Here is a 19422-nt window from a genome sequence, read left to right as displayed (position 1 = left end):
GAGTCATGGATGTCCCTAGAATGCTTAATAAATCTCACATTACGAATCTTTCACTGATCATTCTCAAAAGCAGTGAGGACCAGTGTGATGTTGCGATTAAGCATTTTGGAATAGGGAGACCAAGGTTTTAGTCCAGTCTCATCCATGGGAACCTAATTGGTGACTTGGGCCTCAACTTAAGGTATTGAGATAGTATGAGATAATATTATTGGAATAAAAGGGAGATCCTCATCTAAGAGGCTGGGAACTCTTGGAAGAAAAGTGACATATCAATCAAGCAAACATGTAAACAATCAAACTAGAAGCATGTTTCATCACTGGTATCTTAATACCCATTCACAGCAAGATACAGAACTTTTCCTAACCCTCACCTCAACCAGCATTTCTATGGATAGAATGTTAATGCAATGTTAATGCAATGCCTTCAGAAAAGCTGTCAAGACCTGGCTGTTCCAGCAGGCCTGGGGCTGTTGACTTCATCGTTGAGGTCCAGCCCTGACTGAAATGAATGTATCTGTGTTGTTTTTTAACTTGTCTGTTTTATTTTTATTTTCTTTATTTTCTTTTCTTTCCCCACTCTGTAAGCCGCCCGGAGTCCTCCGGGATTGGGCGGCCTATAAATAAAATTAAACTTGAAACTTGAATGTTCGTATTTGCAAATGTTGTATATTAAAGAGGATCTCCTGAAGACTTGTCTTCTTTTAAACACTCCTTTTCCCCGCCTCTGATTTTTAGGAATTTGAAGAAGGCTTTGTGCAGACCACATACACAGAACCTCATACAGAGCCTTCATTTGAGTGGAAAATAGCTAACACTTGAACAGGTGAAAAAACACATTAATGGCAAAATAAATTGCTGGATTAAGCTTCTGCATTCAGTAGATGGATGTTTCAGTGTTGAAAAGTTATTTCCATTCCACAGCTATATTCTAGCTACACTGAAAAGATGTCTTAGAAAAGATAATTTTACCAAAAGCCGTAGCAATACATGGAAGATGGGTATAAAGAAATATCTTTTAAGCTGACGTTACAGAATTGTTGTTCTCTTCAAACAAAATGCAATAGTCAGAAGACTAAACAACATTCACTCAGTTAGGCAGAAATGCAGACAGTAATCAGCTAATTAGTTTTGTTTACATTTCACTTCTATAATTAAGATCCTATTTGACTTCATACAGAAGAGAACATTACATGCTTGTAACTTGAGTGGCTATCTTTATATTAAACTTATGGATGATGGGACTATGAGAACTCCCTGTCAGAATCTTTTACACTGCTGGTGACTTTTGTGCTGGAAATAGGCCTCCAGAGCACATGCTCCCTGGCACTGTTCTTCTTTGTACTCTCTGTCTAAAGAATATCTAAGCAGTCTTTGAAAAACTACATGAACCTTAAATAGAAGTTTCTGACAAGAGGATTGTAGATGCAGTTATGGGTGAATTAGTGTCAGTGCTTCAAGATAGACCAAACGAGGAAATCAAAGTTATGAATCCTAATATTAGTTTTATTATGTCACAATAACAGAATCTGAATATGCTTCCCTCCTCCCCTTCCTTTATCTTCCTGAGAACTAGAGATAATCCAGTCCGAGATGCTTTCTCAAAATACATTTCTGCCCCAGACTCTGATTTCTTTTATCTGACTGTTATCTTGGTTGCAGAACTTTCTCCTGTCTATCAAGATTATCTCTCTTGCCTGTTATAGTCTGCTGGAGGAATGCAGAATGTTCAGTTTGAGGAAAAGAAGACTGAGAGTAGACATTATTGTCAGGTTGGAGTATGTGAAGAGAAGCCATAGGGAAGATGGCCAAGAATTATTTTCCATGGCCACAAAAACAGAAATAACTGGTATAAGGTCTATGATGCTGTGTATGCCATAGTGACCATTTCAAGAACCACAATTATATGCAAGGAATGTGTTTTCTTTACTGTACGTGGGCATCAACATATGAAAAAATAGGTTTATCTGAATGCAAATAGAACCATAGCAGTATACCATTATCCTGTTTTCCCGAAAATAAGCCCTCCCCGGATAATAAGCCCAATTGCGCTTTGGAGTGTATGCGCTAAAATAAGCCCTCCCCTGAAAACAAGCCCTCCCCAAAAACATTGCAACACAGCAGCAGCCATGAGGTGACCACACTTGCCACTTCCTACACCTGAAAAATAATAAGACCTCCCCAAAAATAAGGCCAAGGGCTTATTTTTGGGGTCAAAAGAAAATAAGACCCTGTCTTATTTTTGGGGAAACATGGTACATAAACATAAATAAGAGAACACACTTGCCAAGCATCATTACCATCCTGTTTCTATTGTTGAAATATTCATGTTGAATAAACAGGAAGTGTTCCAATCAAGCTGGAATTTTGCACAAGTCAAGGAGAGTTATGCTCAAAATTCCCAAACTTCTTATGCCACCAAATATGTGCTTCAATCGATGAGTCTTTGGTAGGATTCTTCATAAGTTTGGCTGCATCAAAATAAGAAGCCACCAAATACTTTTGCATTTTTTTTAGATATCCCAGAATTAAAGCTTTTCTGAAATAGCTCATCAAAGCCGTATGTCACTAAAAATAATCTCCCATTTGAGTTGACTTTAATTCCTTGAAATTTCATGACTATCTCCAAATAGCTTTTTCTTTTTGGTAACAAAAGCCACGTCATTTGCCATCATAATTTTCCAGCAGGTTTTTCTGAATACTTGGTTTATTTTATAGTCCTGGGATTTACTTGTGAGTTCTCATCCATACTAACTAGGTCCATCCTGGTCTTGTGTCTGAACTACTCCTGAACTACTGTTTCTGAACTACTCCTACCAAGAGGATTTGAAATATAAATAAAACCAGGATATTATTAAATAAATTATCCATCTAACACTCCATTCTCACACATTCAGTAGTTTTCATGGTGAAATGTACAAGAATAAACTGTTACGTAAGAAAACAGCATTTTTTCCCAAGAAAACTGACAAATTTGATATTTATATGGTACTCAAAATTGGATTCATGTGTTAGGTTATAGAGCCACTTCTTGCTGTAGGTTACTTTTGCTGCCCATATACATGGAATTTTCATTTTCTTTCTGAACCTCAACTAATTCCCACAGGTTAATTCCCCATAGAACACTCAGTGCCAGGGAGACCCCTAAAACCAAGTTTCTTTCTCACAAGGAAATATTCCCCCTCTCTAGTTTACCTTTTTTTTTCAGTGAAAGTTTAATTACGGTATATATACAGGAGGAATACGAAAAGTATATTGATGATCTCTTAAATGAGTCAGCTATATTCAGGTGGAGTAACTGTTATCAATATATTTTGAAGGGATAATCTTGACTGTAGATATTGTAATTAATTTAGAGCATTTCAACCACTTGATTATGAGCCAACAAGTCAGTGACAATTGTCAGCTGGCCACACAGATTGGTCTTTCCAGGATGATCTCTCATCAATGAGGTTGTTCAAATCTTCCAATGCTATATACCTATTACTGCTCTGATCAAGTCCATCTACCCTGCTGCTGGTTGTCCTCTTTTCAACTTTCCCAGCATTGTGGACTTTCCAAGAAAACAGGATTTTCACATTAGGTGTCCAAAATATGGTGATTTAAGTTTGGTCACTTGTGCTCTGAATATTAGATTGATTTGTTCTATAATTCATTTACTTTCTTTCTTGGCTATCTATGTTGGTCTAAGGAATCTTCTCCAACCCAAAAGTAGAAAATACTCTATCCTATTTCTTCAAAGTCCAAATTTCATTTCCATTATAAATATATTTTACATTTTTTATTTTTATATTTCTTTATATATCATATATCTCTCTATATATAGTTGTTCATTCTCTCTCTCTCTCTCTCTTACTTACACAGATGATTATCTTGATCACATGTAACAAATAACAAGGCCCATGTTTAAATACTATTAACTATTTTTTAAATCCAGTACAGGATTTAAAAATACGTTTTCCTTACATATTAAATGCCACAGTCTTGTATCCATGCTCTTATTCAAAGTAGTTAACCTTATTACCAGTGGAAATCAGATCTCCATTTCAGGTACAAGCATGCAACCCAGTGGGATGTTCCCGCCAAGTAGATGAGTGCACACCTTAAAAGTATAAAAAAGGGTAAAGGAGTCCCTGCAGATTTTATTTCGCTAGTTGTTATCGATTATAGAGGGTGGTGCTCATCTTTGTTTCAAGGCCATTGAGCCAGGACTATCAGAAGACATTTCCTCACTCATGTGGCTAACATGATGTCATGAAGAGCAGTTACTTTCCATCGAAATGGCACCTATTTATCTACTTACATTTGTATGCTTTCAAACTGCTATGTAGGCAGGCGCTGCGGTGAGGATGGGAGCTCGTCCCATCACGTGGAGCTCAGGTCTTGAATCTGGGTTGCCAGCTTTCTAGTTGACAAGCCCAGTATTTTAACCATTGAGCCACCGCATAGTCCTCCTGCTTTAAATGTTGGCTTGGCTTGGTTTATGAACATTTTCTACAAGAACCAATTTTTCAAAGGCTGTTGTTACTTGCCCTGAATTATCACAGAGAAGGGCAGAAATATGCATGAAACAGATAGTAAGAATGTTACTTACATGAGTCCAATCCTTCCACCATACAGGAACTGAAAATAAAGAATGGAAAAAATATCCCATGACTGATCAAAGCAAGCAGCGATGTTGTGGTGCTCTTTGCTCCTACCATTCCATGGCACATCTTTTAGACACCAAGTTTTTAATGTTTAAAGTCAGATGGTGAATCCAGTTTTACCTTCAACAAAAAGAGAAAAATAAAGGTTAGATAAAACATCCATAGTAAAGAAAAGAAAAAGATCTGAGTATTTTGAACCTATGGCAGTGGATACATCCCTGCAACAAGATATAAATAACATTTCAAAGAAATACAAAACAGCAATGAATTCATTAAAAAAGACAACTATACTGTCTGACTATATTAGCACTCAGATAGGTTGTACATAAAGCGCTCTCCAAATGGAACTTCAAAGATTGTTTTTCTTTTAAAGAAGTAATTGACACATACTTGCCTTGTCACAAGTCTTTCCTGAACCAATTTTGTTTCTGTCTTTTTAAAAAAAGGCTCAACTACAGAATTAGAATTAAAACATTAAAATCCTTCATAAACTATCTAGAAGAAAGACAGAAGACTGATGGCAAAGCCCTCAAGAGAAAGAAATGTGCAGATATAGGCTACCCAGTTGAAATGACGATATATAAGAGATAGCCAGGTAGTAATCAAGAAGAAGTATCAAAACATCACAAACATGAATTGCAAAAGGTAAAACTATTTAAACTCCGGGAAGTGACATCATTTCTTTGTGTCCAATGATAATTAGATGCAAGCCAAAGGTATATGTCATCTTCTATATTCAGTCGTGTCCTAGAGCAATATTTCCTCAATTGGCAACTTTAAAATGTTTGGTGGACTTCAACTACCAGAATTCCCCAGCCAACTTTCAGATAGTCAATCATGTATTTCATACAACGTAAGTTGATTATGAGCCAACAAGTCAGTGACAATTGTCACAGTTCTATGATTCTTTTCACAATCAAAATTGGCATGTCAAACTAGAGATTAACTTTCTTAATTACTATTATATGCACGCTGGTATTCTTTCAAAAGCTATGATATTGTAAAATAGACAATCTCTGAAGAGATGGAGCCAATATGAGGACCTGCTGGAGGGCAAGAGCAAGAGGATACCAATTGCTACTCAGACTTGACTGATGACATTAAACTCAAAGGAGCTTGGACAAGAGGAAAAGAAGAGACATTCTATCTTGTTTGTGGAACATTAAATTGTTTTTTTTTTCCTTTTTAAGAATGAGGAATGTAAAATCAAGGAAAAGTTAAAGCTAATTTCCAAATGATCCATTCAAACCAAGCAATGGGGATTTTCCTTCCTCAAGAAATCGTTATAATTCAGGGGTAGTCAACCTTTTTATACGTACTGCCCATTTTTGTATCTCTGTTAGTAGTAAAATTTTCTAACCACCCACTGGTTCCACAGTAATGGTGATTTTATGAAAACCTAATGAAAATTTTTAAATAATGATAGGAATTTTTTTTAAAGTCAATTAAATTTAAAAAAAAGGAAAGTGCTTCAGTATCGGACAAAACCCCTACCGCCCACCATGAAAGCTGGAACGCCCACTTGTGGGTGGTAGGGACCAGGTTGACTACCACTGTTATAATTCTAATATAATTGAACACAAGGAAAAGCAAGATAATTTATGTCTCGGGGGAGGGGGGACAGGGAAAAGACTAGGAATTCAGAGAGTTCATCTTTTTTTTCACAACCAAAGGAAGAAAGCTAGAAATCTACAGCAAACGAAGAGCCTCTTTATACTGATATTATCTCTCATCTCTACTGTGAATGTTGGTCAAGAATTAAACAGCTTTTTTAAAGACACACATTTTCAGAATATGTTCAGTGTGGTTTCCCCCTTTCACATATACTAATAAATCATGATTTTGCACATATTTTCATACACTGAATTCCATGGGAACCACAGTGGGGGAGGAACTCATGCTTTGGGTTTTGGCTGGCCAATAGGAGAAAAAAATGCAATGTTTTTATAATCCCCAACACTGATTACGTAGAAGCAAAAAAGGAACTGTAGATAATAAGACTTTTGAAAGTCTTTTCATGTAATTTCTGTTTCACCTCTAAAAAAAAGAGATTTTCATATGTGCTTCACAACTATGTGTGTCATAGCCTTCTCAACAGAATTCTTTTTATGTTCTGAATATTTGAATATGAGAATTTTATGCCACAGTATACAGTAGAACCTCCGATCATGACCACAGTTTGTTCCATAACTTTGGTTGCATCCTGATTTGGTCATGACCCAAACCTAATTTTGAAAGTTTGGCGCTTACAAAAAAAAAAAGTGGTGTGGAAGGGGAAATCTGCAACAACAAAAATTGTGAATTTTTTGGTCGGTACCCGATTTGGTCATGGTCAGAAGTGTTCGTGACTAGAGGTTCTACTGTACATCCCAGTGCTTCAAGGACAATTTAAACAGTACAATCTACCAGGTTAGTCTGGAAACATTTGTTAATTCATAGATATAACAGATTTAATTGACTATAATTTTTCATAAATACAAAAAATAAATAAGTCCACAATATTTCTAATGAAAAGGAGAAAGAAGCCTGTAAGTTAAGATCTTGGTTTTGGGGAAAAAAAAGGTTGCTGAACAAGTAAAATGAAGTAGTATGTTGATATAAAAAAGCACCTCTCAAATTGTGGATCACAAGCAAATTTGGGAAGGGTTATAAAGTTATTTGGATTACTCCCAGAATTTCCTTACATCCTGCATGGATATGCAGAGCATGTTGTGACAAGGCTTTGGGTGTGCATACGCAAAACCTGATTGCAACCAAAACTTACTATGGTGCCTGGATAAAGAAGCACTATCAAAACATCTCTTATTTTATCTCAACTTATCTAGCAAAGTGAGCAGGAAACACACAGTGAATATCTAGCTATTTATCAAAATCATCAACCAATATACTGTGATTCCCCAAAAATAAGACAGGGTCTTATTTTCTTTTGATCCCCGAAATAAGCACTTGGCCTTATTTTCGGGGCAGTCTTATTATTTTTGAGGTACAGGAGGCGGCAAATGTGGTCACCTCATGGCTGCTGCTGTGTTGCAATATTTTTGGGGAGGGCTTATTTTCAGAGGAGCACTTATTTTAGTGCATGCGCTCAAAGGACCGTTTGGACTTATTATCCAGGGAAGTCTTATTTTCGGGGAAACAGGGTAGTAGCATTGTAAGCTGGTGATTTCCAATGTGGCATCTAATATATCAGTTATCTTTTTATACTGCTGTAGAAGTGAAGTAATACTGGTGTTGGTGAAATTCAATATCCTTATTCATTATTTTAGATTTCTAATTTTTAAAAATGAAAAAAAATGGGTTAGGGCAGGGGTCGGCAAACTTAAACACTCAAAGAGTCATTTGGACCCGTTTCCCACAGAAAACACCGGGAGCCACAAAGGTTCTAACTGGAAGTCCCCTGTTCAATTCTGGAGCTGACCGAAAGTTCAGTTCACCCACCATAGAGTCTCCTCCTAGCATGGCGTACTTTTTCCTCTACCTGTCATAACTGAAAGCCCTATCAATTGTGGAGACAACTGGAAAACCCTCCCCTTGCCATAGAGTCTTCTCCTGGCGCACTGTGCACCCCCCGGAGCTCCTCTCAAAATTGTGGCACTGACCAGTGACAGAGCCACAGCAGAGGGAGAAAAGAGCTATATGCGGCTGGGTTAGAGCATAGAAGAAAAATTGAATATAATCAAGCTACCAGAAGTATTAATAAAAGTAAACAGGTCAAGAAAATATGATGAGAATTATATGTGTTTTTGGATTAACAAGCATCCTTGTTAGTGCAGAACATCATTTTGTGGTATTTATCAGAAAGTTCTATGAAGTTGGAATCTGACGTCAAGTAAGCTAAATCAACGTCTAGAAACAAATCATGAGACTTAGATAACAAACCTCATAAGATTGTGGTGTTTTGTTCTTCATTCCAAGAAGAGAAGAGAGGAAATGAAGAAACAAATTGTGTGTCTGGTTAAATGTTAAATGCACCATTTTGAAATCACTTCTTGCTACTTATCAAGTTGTATATAGATAGAATCACATACTGCAAAAATCCTACCAGAATTTTGGAGAAAATTCTTCCAATAACTATTGATGTAATTAAAGTTATCTGGTGAAAAAACAACTTTTAAGTGTCATTTTATTTTATGACACTATTTCCTGTTGAGTCACAAAGATAATAGAGGATCTAAATAATCAACTGTAAAGATAAACAACCAACTACTTCCCATGCAGATAGATGAAATAACAGAGAGCACCCAAGGATGCTCACTTGATAACATGTGGTAGATTGGTTATCGAGGATACAATAAGTAAGGACTTTTCTTCTGTGAAGAAATAACAAGAATAATTTAAAGTGAAGGTTCTTTTTTTTTTTTTTTTACAAAAAACCAAGAAATGTTGATAGAATTTTCTGAGATCTGCATTGACATAGTTAGGTTATATGGTCACAAATGACTTTTAAACTTTAATATGCCAACAATTTCCTGGTGCTGCATGGATAAACTATATGATTCATAAGCAAGCTCTTTCTTCAGATTTAAGTTTGACATTGGAAAGCATTCTACCAACAACTATATTGTGAATTATATAAAAAATCAAACCTGAGTGCTGAACATGTTTCATGAATATTTTATTTGAGTTAAGATGGCAGTCTTAGGGATATATTTTGAAATGTGTTTTTGAACTGAGAAATGAACTTGATCAATATTTAATTGAGGAAAGGTGCAGCATTGCACATATATTTATTGACTTTCATTTTAATATGAACTTAGCATATTTAAATGACATTCTGATAAATCGAACAGTTGGAATTCCTAGGTATGTGCCAATAATATTCTTCACTCCAATGACAATATCATTTAAACTTCACCTCTGGAAGAGTGAATTTAGTAATGATGTGAGCTAAATAGTTCATCTTTTTTCTCAGTAAATACACTTTCAGAAATATTTTCAAGTATAGAGACAGAAATATTTTGAATCTAGATTTTTAGGGAGGATATTTGATTTGGCTATAAGTACTTTATTATAAGTACTAAAATACTTTAATCAATGAACAGTTACCAAAAAATAGGTGTATTGTCACGTTCACCTTTGACTCATACACGACAAGAATATGAATCTGTAACTGAGTTCAGACATTCATCCCTCCTGACTTCATAAAATATTGTCTTGGAAGCAAGGTTGTAGTCACAATCCACTTTGTTCCATTCTCTTAAACATGAGGATAGTGTTATTTGCTGTATTATGCCAAAGTTCCCAATTGTTTTTATTCTGTCTTAATGTCACTTAAATAAAAGTAATAGTCTTACCCTGAATTTGTCTGCACATTGCAGAAGTCTGTATTAGATTATTCTTGTTATCCTTTTCAACTTTGTTATTATTGTCCTGATTCGAAAATTATACTAGAACCAAGTTTCCTAACTTGGATGAATAGAATTTCATAAAATTTTATGTTTCTACATAGAAAGAGGAAAGGAAGAGAAATAAAAAAGTTGAGTTTTTTCAGAGACTGTTTTATAGTCTTAAATAATAATAAAAAATCAAACTGTATACCTTAAATAAACTATATTTATTTAAATAAAATTACCTGATGGTATAAAGCTTGAAATTAAGCATCTCCAACATAGAAATGCATTATTTATTTATTTATTTATTTATTTATTTATTTATTTATTATCAAGCATGTATAAGAGAACAGATATAAGTATAAACATGATTATAGCAATAGCAATAGCAGTAGACTTATATACCGCTTCATAGGGCTTTCAGCCCTCTCTAAGCGGTTTACAGAGAGTCAGCATATTGCCCCCAACAATCTGGGTCCTCATTTTACCCACCTCGGAAGGATGGAAGGCTGAGTCAACCCTGAGCCGGTGGGATTTGAACCGCTGAACTGCTGATCTAGCAGTAGCTTGCAGTGCTGCATTTAACCACTGCGCCACCTTGGCTCATTTCATTGTATGAATACATGAAATGGATACAAATAAATGGGACATTAGGACAGGGACTGTAGGCACTTTGATACGCTTATGCACACCCCTTACCTCTTGGGAATGAGGTGAGATCAACAGTAGACAGTCTAAGGTTAAAGTTGTGGGGTATAGAGGAAGAAACTACAGAGTCAGGTAGTGCATTCCAAGCATTGACCACTCTGTTGCTGAAGTCGTATTTTCTGCAATCAAGTTTGGAGCGGTTTACATTGAGTTTGTATCTATTGTATGCTCGTGTATTGTTGTGGTTGAAGCTGAAGTAATCATTGACAAGTAGAACATTGTAGCAGATAACTTTATGTATTATGCTTAGGTCAGACCAAAGGCGGCATAGTTCTAAGTTGTCTAAGCCCAAAATTCCAAGCGGCATAAGGTACTCTGATGCCAGCAGAGGAGTGGAGGACTCATCTCGTAAAATATCTCTGGACTCACTCAATTGTACTAATGTCCGATATGCAGTGCGGGTTCCAGATAGATGAGCTGTATTCGAGAATTGGTCTAGCAAATGTTTTGTATGCTCTAGTTAGCAGTACAATATTACCAGAAAAAAAACTATGCAATATTAGGTTAACACATCCTAATGCCTTTTTGGCAATGTTGTTACAGTGGGCTCTGGCGCTTAGATCATTAAAGACGAATACTCCAAGGTCCTTGACAGAGTGGGGGTTGTGACAAGTGAATGGGAACCAGTGATAGCCTACAGATAGACTACAGATAGCCTATGTAAACATATGTCAGCAATCAAGAAGCTAGCCAAATAATTGTCAACTTAGAACTCAGGAAGAAAAAGCGTCCCTCCCTTGCCCCCACCTCTCCCACACAAATGTGTTGGGTTAAAGTTTCATTCTTTAATCCAGTCAAGTTGTGTCTGAGAAGTTTCTGCCAAGTACTGAATAATGTCTAAAGAGCTGCATGTTTTCTGCTGAACTCTGGCAGAAGGTGTAATGGTTCAAACTGTAAAATATTCTTGATTATCCTCACATTATGGGAGTTGTAGTCTAACACTCACTGACTGATTAGGTACCATCAATTTGTTTTTGACTCTTAGGATCACATAGACAGACAATAGTCTAATATACAGATAGAGTATATATTAAACTCAGATAGACAATGTATAATATACAGATAGGATAAGATATGTGCAGGGTAATCAGGTGGTAAAAGGTGACCTAAGGCAACTGGTCAATGGCTCAACTCTTTGTATAGGAGGAAAATCAGATTCTTATACAGGTTTGTTCAGAATTCTGGATTATACTAATTATGTCAAGTATATTTAACGAAAATACGCTGAAACTTCACAACAATTGCATATACAAAATAAGATTATAACTAATCATTTTAGCACATTCAAGAGGCAAAAACCTTGAAGTAGGCTAATGGAAGAAAGACTTGTTTAAACCAAACTGCTTTCCAGTTGTTGTTTTTAGCAGCTTGATCAACTGAATTTAAAGTTTCCTGAAAATGTGAATGTAGAAATTCTGATCTTAATTTACTCCTGTAAAATATACTTCTGTGCATTTAAGATAACTTTTATAAAATCTGAGGTGACTTATCTTGCACTTTGTTTGTAAACCTCAACAAAGAGTATCTAGTTTGGGCACTCTCCCAAATCTCTGGAAAGAGTAATAAATAAGCATTAAAAGGGAAATAAAGGCTGCATCTAAAAAGTTAATTTATTTATTAAATGTACCAATCATTTTTCATTGTTAGAAATAACCCAAAGCTAGGTATGAAACACAATAAAACAATAGAGCCAAATAACATTTCAACTGCTGAAAAACCATATACCATATTTTCCTCCTAAAAGTAGGTGAAAATTTAGGTGCGTCTTATAGACTGAATGCGGGCATTTTTGGCCTATAGAACCCTCCGTGCATTGCAGTTTTGCCCTTCTCAGCCCCCAGCAGCACTCTGCAAAAACGAGCATGTTTTAAAACGGGCCGTGCAAAGCACTGCAGAGTGCTTCTGGGGGCCTGGGAGGGTGAAAATATGATGTGTGGAGCACTTGGAAGCCCCAAAGTAGGTCCACTTTTGGCAAAAAAAAAAAAGGGGGGGGGACATGCAGAGGACTGGAGTGCTTCTGGGGGCCGGGGAGGGCAAAAACGGGACACACAGAGGCCAAAAACTATTTTTTCTTGTTTTCCTCCTGTAAATTTAAGTGTGTCTTATAAACTGGAAAATACAGTAAACAGGACAACTGTTCAATAGCATCAAGAAAATGTTGAAAAAATAAAAGTCTTCAGAGGTCATCTCAAACTTACATGAATCAAAACCAGTCATAATTGAGTAAGAGAGTGTGTTCCACAATTATGAGTGTTACTTCACTTGATGCTATTATTGAAGGAGCAGAAATGAAACTTGGTACACTGGATGAACCCATGTATAAAAGCCTTTTGAAATCTTACTGGGAAAGGGTGAATGGATGGTAAGGAGGTTAGGCTTCAGTCAGCAGTTAGGCATATAATATAGTATTACTTGATATTTGTGGAGAACAACTATAGACTGTTTCGATATCAGCATCCAGTTCCAAAGTGATAAGATACTTGATATTTTTCAAATAGGAAGTAATATTTCACCAATTTGCAATTACCGTATTTTTCGGAGTATAAGATGCACTCTTTTCCCTCAAAAAATAGGCTGAAAATCTGGGTGCATCTTATACACTGAATATAGCATTTTTTTGCCTCCCAAAACCCCACCGCCTTCACCAAAATGGCCGTGCATAGCCGGCTTTCAGAGAGCTCCTGGGGGATGGGGAAGGCAGAAATGAGCAAAAAATTGGACTTTTTTTGCTCAATTTTGCCCCACCCCCACCCCACCCAGGAACACTCTATAAGCGGTTATTCATGCCCTTTTTTAAAAAAAATAAAACAAGCCTGTTTACACAAAAAACTGACTGTTTTTGAGAGCTGAGGTGGCGCAGGGGTTAGGGTGCAGTACTGCAGGCCACTTCAGCTGACTTCTATCTGCAGTTCAGCAGTTCAAATCTCACCGGCTCAAGGTTGACTCAGCCTTCCATCCTTCCGAGGTGGGTGAAATGAGGACCCAGACTGTGGGGGCAATATGCTGACTCTGTAAACCGCTTAGAGAGGGCTGAAAGCCCTATGAAGCGGTATATAAGTCTAACTGCTATTGCTATAGAGGTTTGCAGAGTGGAAAAACCTTTTTTTTAAATTTGCCTCTTCAAAACCTTGGTGCGTCTTATATTCCGAAAAATACGGTAAGTACTTTTATGGCAGTTTTCGAATTACAGCCTTATGAATGAGCTAAACCAAGTCAGGCAATATATTGATTGCGTTGCATGTTGTGTTGAAGAAACCTGCTTTACATTATTACTTATCCTAAGCTCAGAACTGATAGCTTGATATCCTCCACATATTTTGGACTACCTGCCATACACCCCAGACAAGGATACTGGAAGTTTTACTCCAAAATATTTATTTGGCACCAGGCTAGAGAAGACTGCCCTAGTCCTCCATAAGGTAAAGGTAGAGGTAAAGGTTCCCCTCATACATATGTGCTAGTCGTTCCTGACTCTAGGGGGCGGTGCTCATCTCTGTTTCAAAGCTGAAGAGCCAGTGCTGTCCGAAGACGTCTCTGTAGTCATGTGGCAGGCATGGTTAAATGCCAAAGGCACATTGAGCGCTGTTACCTTCCCACCAAAGGTGGTTCCTATTTTTCTACTTGCATTTTTTATGTGCTTTCGAATTGCTAGGTTGGCAGAAACGGGGACAAGTAATGGGAGCTCACTCTGTTATGCAGTGCTAGGGATTCGAACCACCGAACTGCCAACCTTTCTGATTGACAAGCTCAGCGTTTTAGCCACTGAGCACCGCATCACTTAGGTTAGTACAATTGCAACTGCCTTAAGATGAAAAGGACTTTCCCCCCCTCCTCATTTGGAAGAAAATGTGACATGTTTTCGCACCCAAGCAATAAAAATGTAGACCGCTGATAAAAAATGCTGACCCTAGTCAACACAATAATTGGTAAAAGTCAAGCAACGCTGCTTGAATAGGCTTTCAAGATCATGAGTTCCCATGGCCAAGTACAGTAGGTCACTTTAATATTTGCCTCCCCTGTTGCCCCAAAGTACACAAATCACAGTCACTGCTGTAACAGCCAGTAAGAGTCCCTTTGAAAACAGTTGTCTTCTTCAAGTGAACCCATGAATTCCTTTTAAGTAGCCAGAGATCAGCACACTTCCTTTTGTTTAGAAACATGAATGCTTTCCAAAGTCAAAGTCATAGATAGAAGATACAGTTCACCAGCTTTCTCTCTTAAACTACTGAATAATGCACTGTGGTGTCTTGATCGCAAATAATTTTGGAGAAATGAATTGAACAAAGTACAGGAGTTATTTACTAAAGTATATTATGAACTTTACTTTATGGAATGTTTGTCAATGTAGGTAGTGTGTGGCATTTAGAATGGGGAAATATAAACTATTTCAATTAATACAAATCCCACAATTTTATTTTTGGGCAAAAAAATGTTGCTAGAGTCAGAAAAGGTCTAGATTCAAAAACTCCTCAGGGAGGAATTTAATCATCAAACATTTCAGCAATCCTTCGCTTAAATTAAAGTGGCTGCTCAAAGGCAAATTCTACCTGGCTGATTTCAAAGGTTTGGGGTGGATGATAAATCATTTGGGCTTTATTCAATTGCTTTAGATTGAACCTGCTACCCACAAGCTCCATTTTAAGGAGGAAAGGCAATAAAAAAACTATAATGTGAAATAAGCATGCTGCACTCAAAAATAATAATATAAAAATCCCTCCCAGGCATTTGGTTTTTGCACATTTTCAAGCGCAAGTCAAAGTTGCATAGATCTACAGATTATTTAGAAGCCATTTTGTTTGCAATATTTTAAATTAAGGTCTGGATTTTAAAATGTAGGTGGTCCTTGACGTACAATAGGTTGCATATTGACTGTTCAATATTTCGTAGACTCCCAAAAGATACTTGTGACCCAGATTCAAAGTTCTGACGGCTTCCCCCTGTCATGCAATCTCATTTTGGGCACTCGGCAACCAGCTCACATTTACGACCGTTTGCAGCTTCCTATGGTCATGTTACCTCAACTTACGTTTTTTTTGCCAGAAACTAATATTTATTTCCAGTTTACAATGAAAACCACTTTGCTTAACATCCACGGCATTTGCTTAACAACCATGGTATTCGCTTAATGACTGAGGCAGTAGCTTAAAATCCACTGCAATAATGTTGCAAAACTGGGTCAGGCATGTGAGTGCCTTGACTTATGACCATCATGACATATGACAGAAATCTGGGGCTCCACTACAGTTGTAAGTCAGGGACTACTTGTAGTATTTTCCCTCTTGGATTTGGGAACATGACAACATCCTACATATCCTAACTTCAGAAAATACATTTTGTAATAGATGATGATCAGGCAGAGCACGAATATGGCGTCAAACACTTCATCAGCTTGGAGTTACTACACTACAACAAGAGACCAACCCCCCCATCCCCCCACACGCACTGCCCTCCGTGACGTCCATTGACTCTTATCTAGCACCAATTTGCCTCAATCATCAGATTCTTGTGTATAGGTAGCATGTAATAAACTTGTAGTGCTTTGAACTTAACTCCTGTTCCTGATTACTTTCATCTGACCATGTACTGTAATAGACTCTTATATATCATATGAAAAGTCTAAAACATTGTTTCTAATTCAGAATAACAATTCAGGACTATATATATATACAATAGGCAGTTTGATATGCAGATGAAGGTGCTAGGCTAGAAACTGGGAGGCCATGAGTTCTATTCCTGTCTTAGGCACAAAGTCAGCTACGTGAACTTGGGCCTCTCTCTCTCTCCCTCTCTCTCTCTCCCTCTCTCTCTCTCCCCCTCTCCCTCTCCCTCTCCCTCTCCCTCTCTCTCTCACTTAAGGAGGAGGCACTGGTAAACCACACCCAAAATCTTGCCAGAAAACTGCAGGGACTTGCTCAGGCAGTTGCCAGGCATCAACACTGTCTAGAAGGTGCACACAAACATATACAAGAGATCAATGAACTGAAAACCACACACAATTTATTCCGACAGTATAGGTTTACTCAAATAGTTTATGCCACTCCTTTCTGTAACATATTCAAAGCCACATGAATATGTACAGATAAGACTTATTATAAATGAAAGCAATAATGAGTGGAAATTTAGCTGCCCATTAAGAAATTAGCTGCCTTAGTTGAACAGCAGCAGGAAGCACAGAAAAGAGAAGATTTTCAATTAAAAAAAACATGTTAGAAGTCAGGATCTAATAATCACCGAACTCTTGGAAAATGCAAAACACATTGCAAGCAGCTCCTCTGTCTATGATTTTTGTATTCTTAAATGCACACTAATAACTTGAGGCATATGAACAATTTCTGCCCACATTGTCACTCACACACTTATGCAGGCAGGACATGTGGGAACAAAAGAAGACCAGGAGACAGCAGCAGAGAAATGGGCACAGAGCTAGAAAAACATCTGCTGGTTTTACTAAAAATACTATATGACTTGTACTAAATACACAATGACAACTGATGTTTAGAGGAAATCGTGCCCCACCATTTGGATAGAAAATGAAAAGTTTAGATACCTCTTCCACCTACTCCTGCCATGTGATGTTACAGTATCTCAAAATAGACCAACCAGAAACAAATCAACACCCAACAGTATTTCCCTCTTAAAACCTCAATTTCTCTTGGTTCCATATTTGCAAGGCTTTGTAGAATTGATTGCCTAGCTCACTTCAATCAAGATATTTTTTATTGCAAAATCTTTCAGATACCACAAAATGTTCTACGTTCAGCATGAAAAGATTTTGAAAAATCTGATTTTTTAATCCAGTTGCTATAAATTGTCATATAACAAAAAAGGATTATCATTGGCTAGTTTACTCTTATAGATATTATAGAGGCTACTTTGAAAGTTCCTATTTTCAAAAATATCTTCATCATGGCCCCAGAAACAAGCAGTACCCTGTCATCTGTACTTAATAAAATGCAACTTTGTACATATGATCTGATGTTACTTAGAAAGAAAGCAAACCAACAGATTTCAATTTTTGCTCTACAACCAGCATGATAAATCTCACCAGTATGATACTATCACTTAGACTCTTTACAAATCCTTAATCTGCTGATCTGATTGATCACACTGGCGGCAAATATGTTTGTAGTTCATTACAGTTATTTCAATAAATTTGCAGGGTTGGATATGCAGTTATTTTTGCTATCTATAACAAAGTCTTTTCATTGCTTTTTAAAATGACCCTTCAGTGTTTCTATATTGAAGAAAAATCAACTACGTTACCCGAATAATATATGTTAAAGGGATATTCAGAATAAACTGCAAAGAAGTCTTAAAATAAATCAAAGCTAACTTTCAAGCCAGACAATAGTTCCTATAGATAATTAGAAATCTGAGTAGGACAACCAAATTAATTTATTTAAGAAAATACTTTGGAATACTTTCAGCCCAAGTTTAAAACACCAGACCACCACTGAAATCAGCAGTATAAAGAGATTTTAAAAAAAAACTGGTCATAAACACACATCTACAACTAATTTGCTTGGAAAATATCACCCTTTGCTAAACAGGACCCTATAAAGGGGAATTTGCTAGATCTTTACAATGGTTGAATTCAGGCAACACAGACCGAAGTCAAGTTTTCCCTGAAATTAAAAAACTTTAAGTTCAACTAATTTAGTTTAGACTCTATCACTACTTTGCCGAGGAACATTATTGTTTTAAAACCCAAGTGATTTCTAACAGTTTTCCTATCCAAATATATTTTCCAAATATTGTTATGTAAGTAAAATTTGGACCTCAAATGCAACATCAGTTGCCAAAAGCAAATAGAGGCTAATACACAAATAACATATGTGCAATGCCCACAACATTACCAGCTGATGATACAGACAACTGGGATAATGAACAGAAAAAGTAAACTTCCAAAGAATCCAAAGAATTAAAAATGGGTAAAAATCAGAATTAAATTAACACCAAATGCAAAAGTTCTTCACTTAGAAAAAAATAAATCAAATACACAAGTAACAGATGGGAAACACCTGTAGTTGGTGTAATTGGTATCAAGAAAAGTGAGCAAATTATTGATACTGGGTATGTTCAAGCAGAGGTTGGACAGCCATTTGTCAGGAATGCTTTAATTTGGATTTCAGCATTGAAGTGGCCCTTTCCAATACCATGCAGATCAAAACCATGCATAATGTCTATGTATCAACCAGGAGAATAAAAAAGACAATAAATATTTTTCCAAATACTGTTCTTGCAAGCTTACCAACTACCCTGTTTCCACGAAAATAAGACCTCCCCAGACAATAAGCCCAATCGGGCTTTTGAGCGCATGCACTAAAGCAAGCCCTCCCCTGAAAATAAGCCTTCCCCCAAAAAATATTGCCCCACAGCAGCAGCCATGAGGTGACCACGCTCACCGCCTCCTGCACCTTAAAAATAATAAGACCTCCCTGAAAATAAGGCCAAGCGCTTATTTCAGGGGTCAAAAGAAAATAAGACCCTGTCTTATTTTGGGGGAAACACGGTAGTCTTTCAAAAATTAATCTCATTTTATTTCAAAGTCGGTCACCATAAAATATCCTGACACACCTAAAAATATCAATCTGTATAATCATATGAAAAAATAAGCATACCCCACAGAAATGAACAGGACTAAGAATAGAATATTTTATTGACCAACTGAAATTGGAATTTGTCTCCTATGCATAAGCTCTCAGTGTACATACAAGCAACAAAGTATATAATCGTAA

General features: G+C 36.8%; 1 protein-coding gene across 2 annotated transcripts in view; it reads right to left on the bottom strand.

The window, feature by feature from the left end:
• The window catches only part of SUSD6 (sushi domain containing 6), a 56937-nt gene that overhangs the window by 24741 nt on the left and 12774 nt on the right, over positions 1-19422 (bottom strand). For both annotated transcript variants that reach the window (XM_032227941.1, XM_032227950.1), the window contains exon 2: positions 4592-4766. In XM_032227941.1, coding sequence (XP_032083832.1) covers positions 4592-4712 — 121 coding nt within the window. In that variant the 5' untranslated portion in view covers positions 4713-4766. The remainder of the gene's footprint in view (positions 1-4591; positions 4767-19422) is intronic.

Source organism: Thamnophis elegans, chromosome 1 (assembly GCF_009769535.1).
Source record: "Thamnophis elegans isolate rThaEle1 chromosome 1, rThaEle1.pri, whole genome shotgun sequence".
NCBI classification, from domain to species: Eukaryota; Metazoa; Chordata; class Lepidosauria; order Squamata; family Colubridae; genus Thamnophis; species Thamnophis elegans.
The sequence above is the reverse complement of the archived record's forward strand: the minus strand, read 5'-3'. Positions and strand labels throughout refer to the sequence as shown.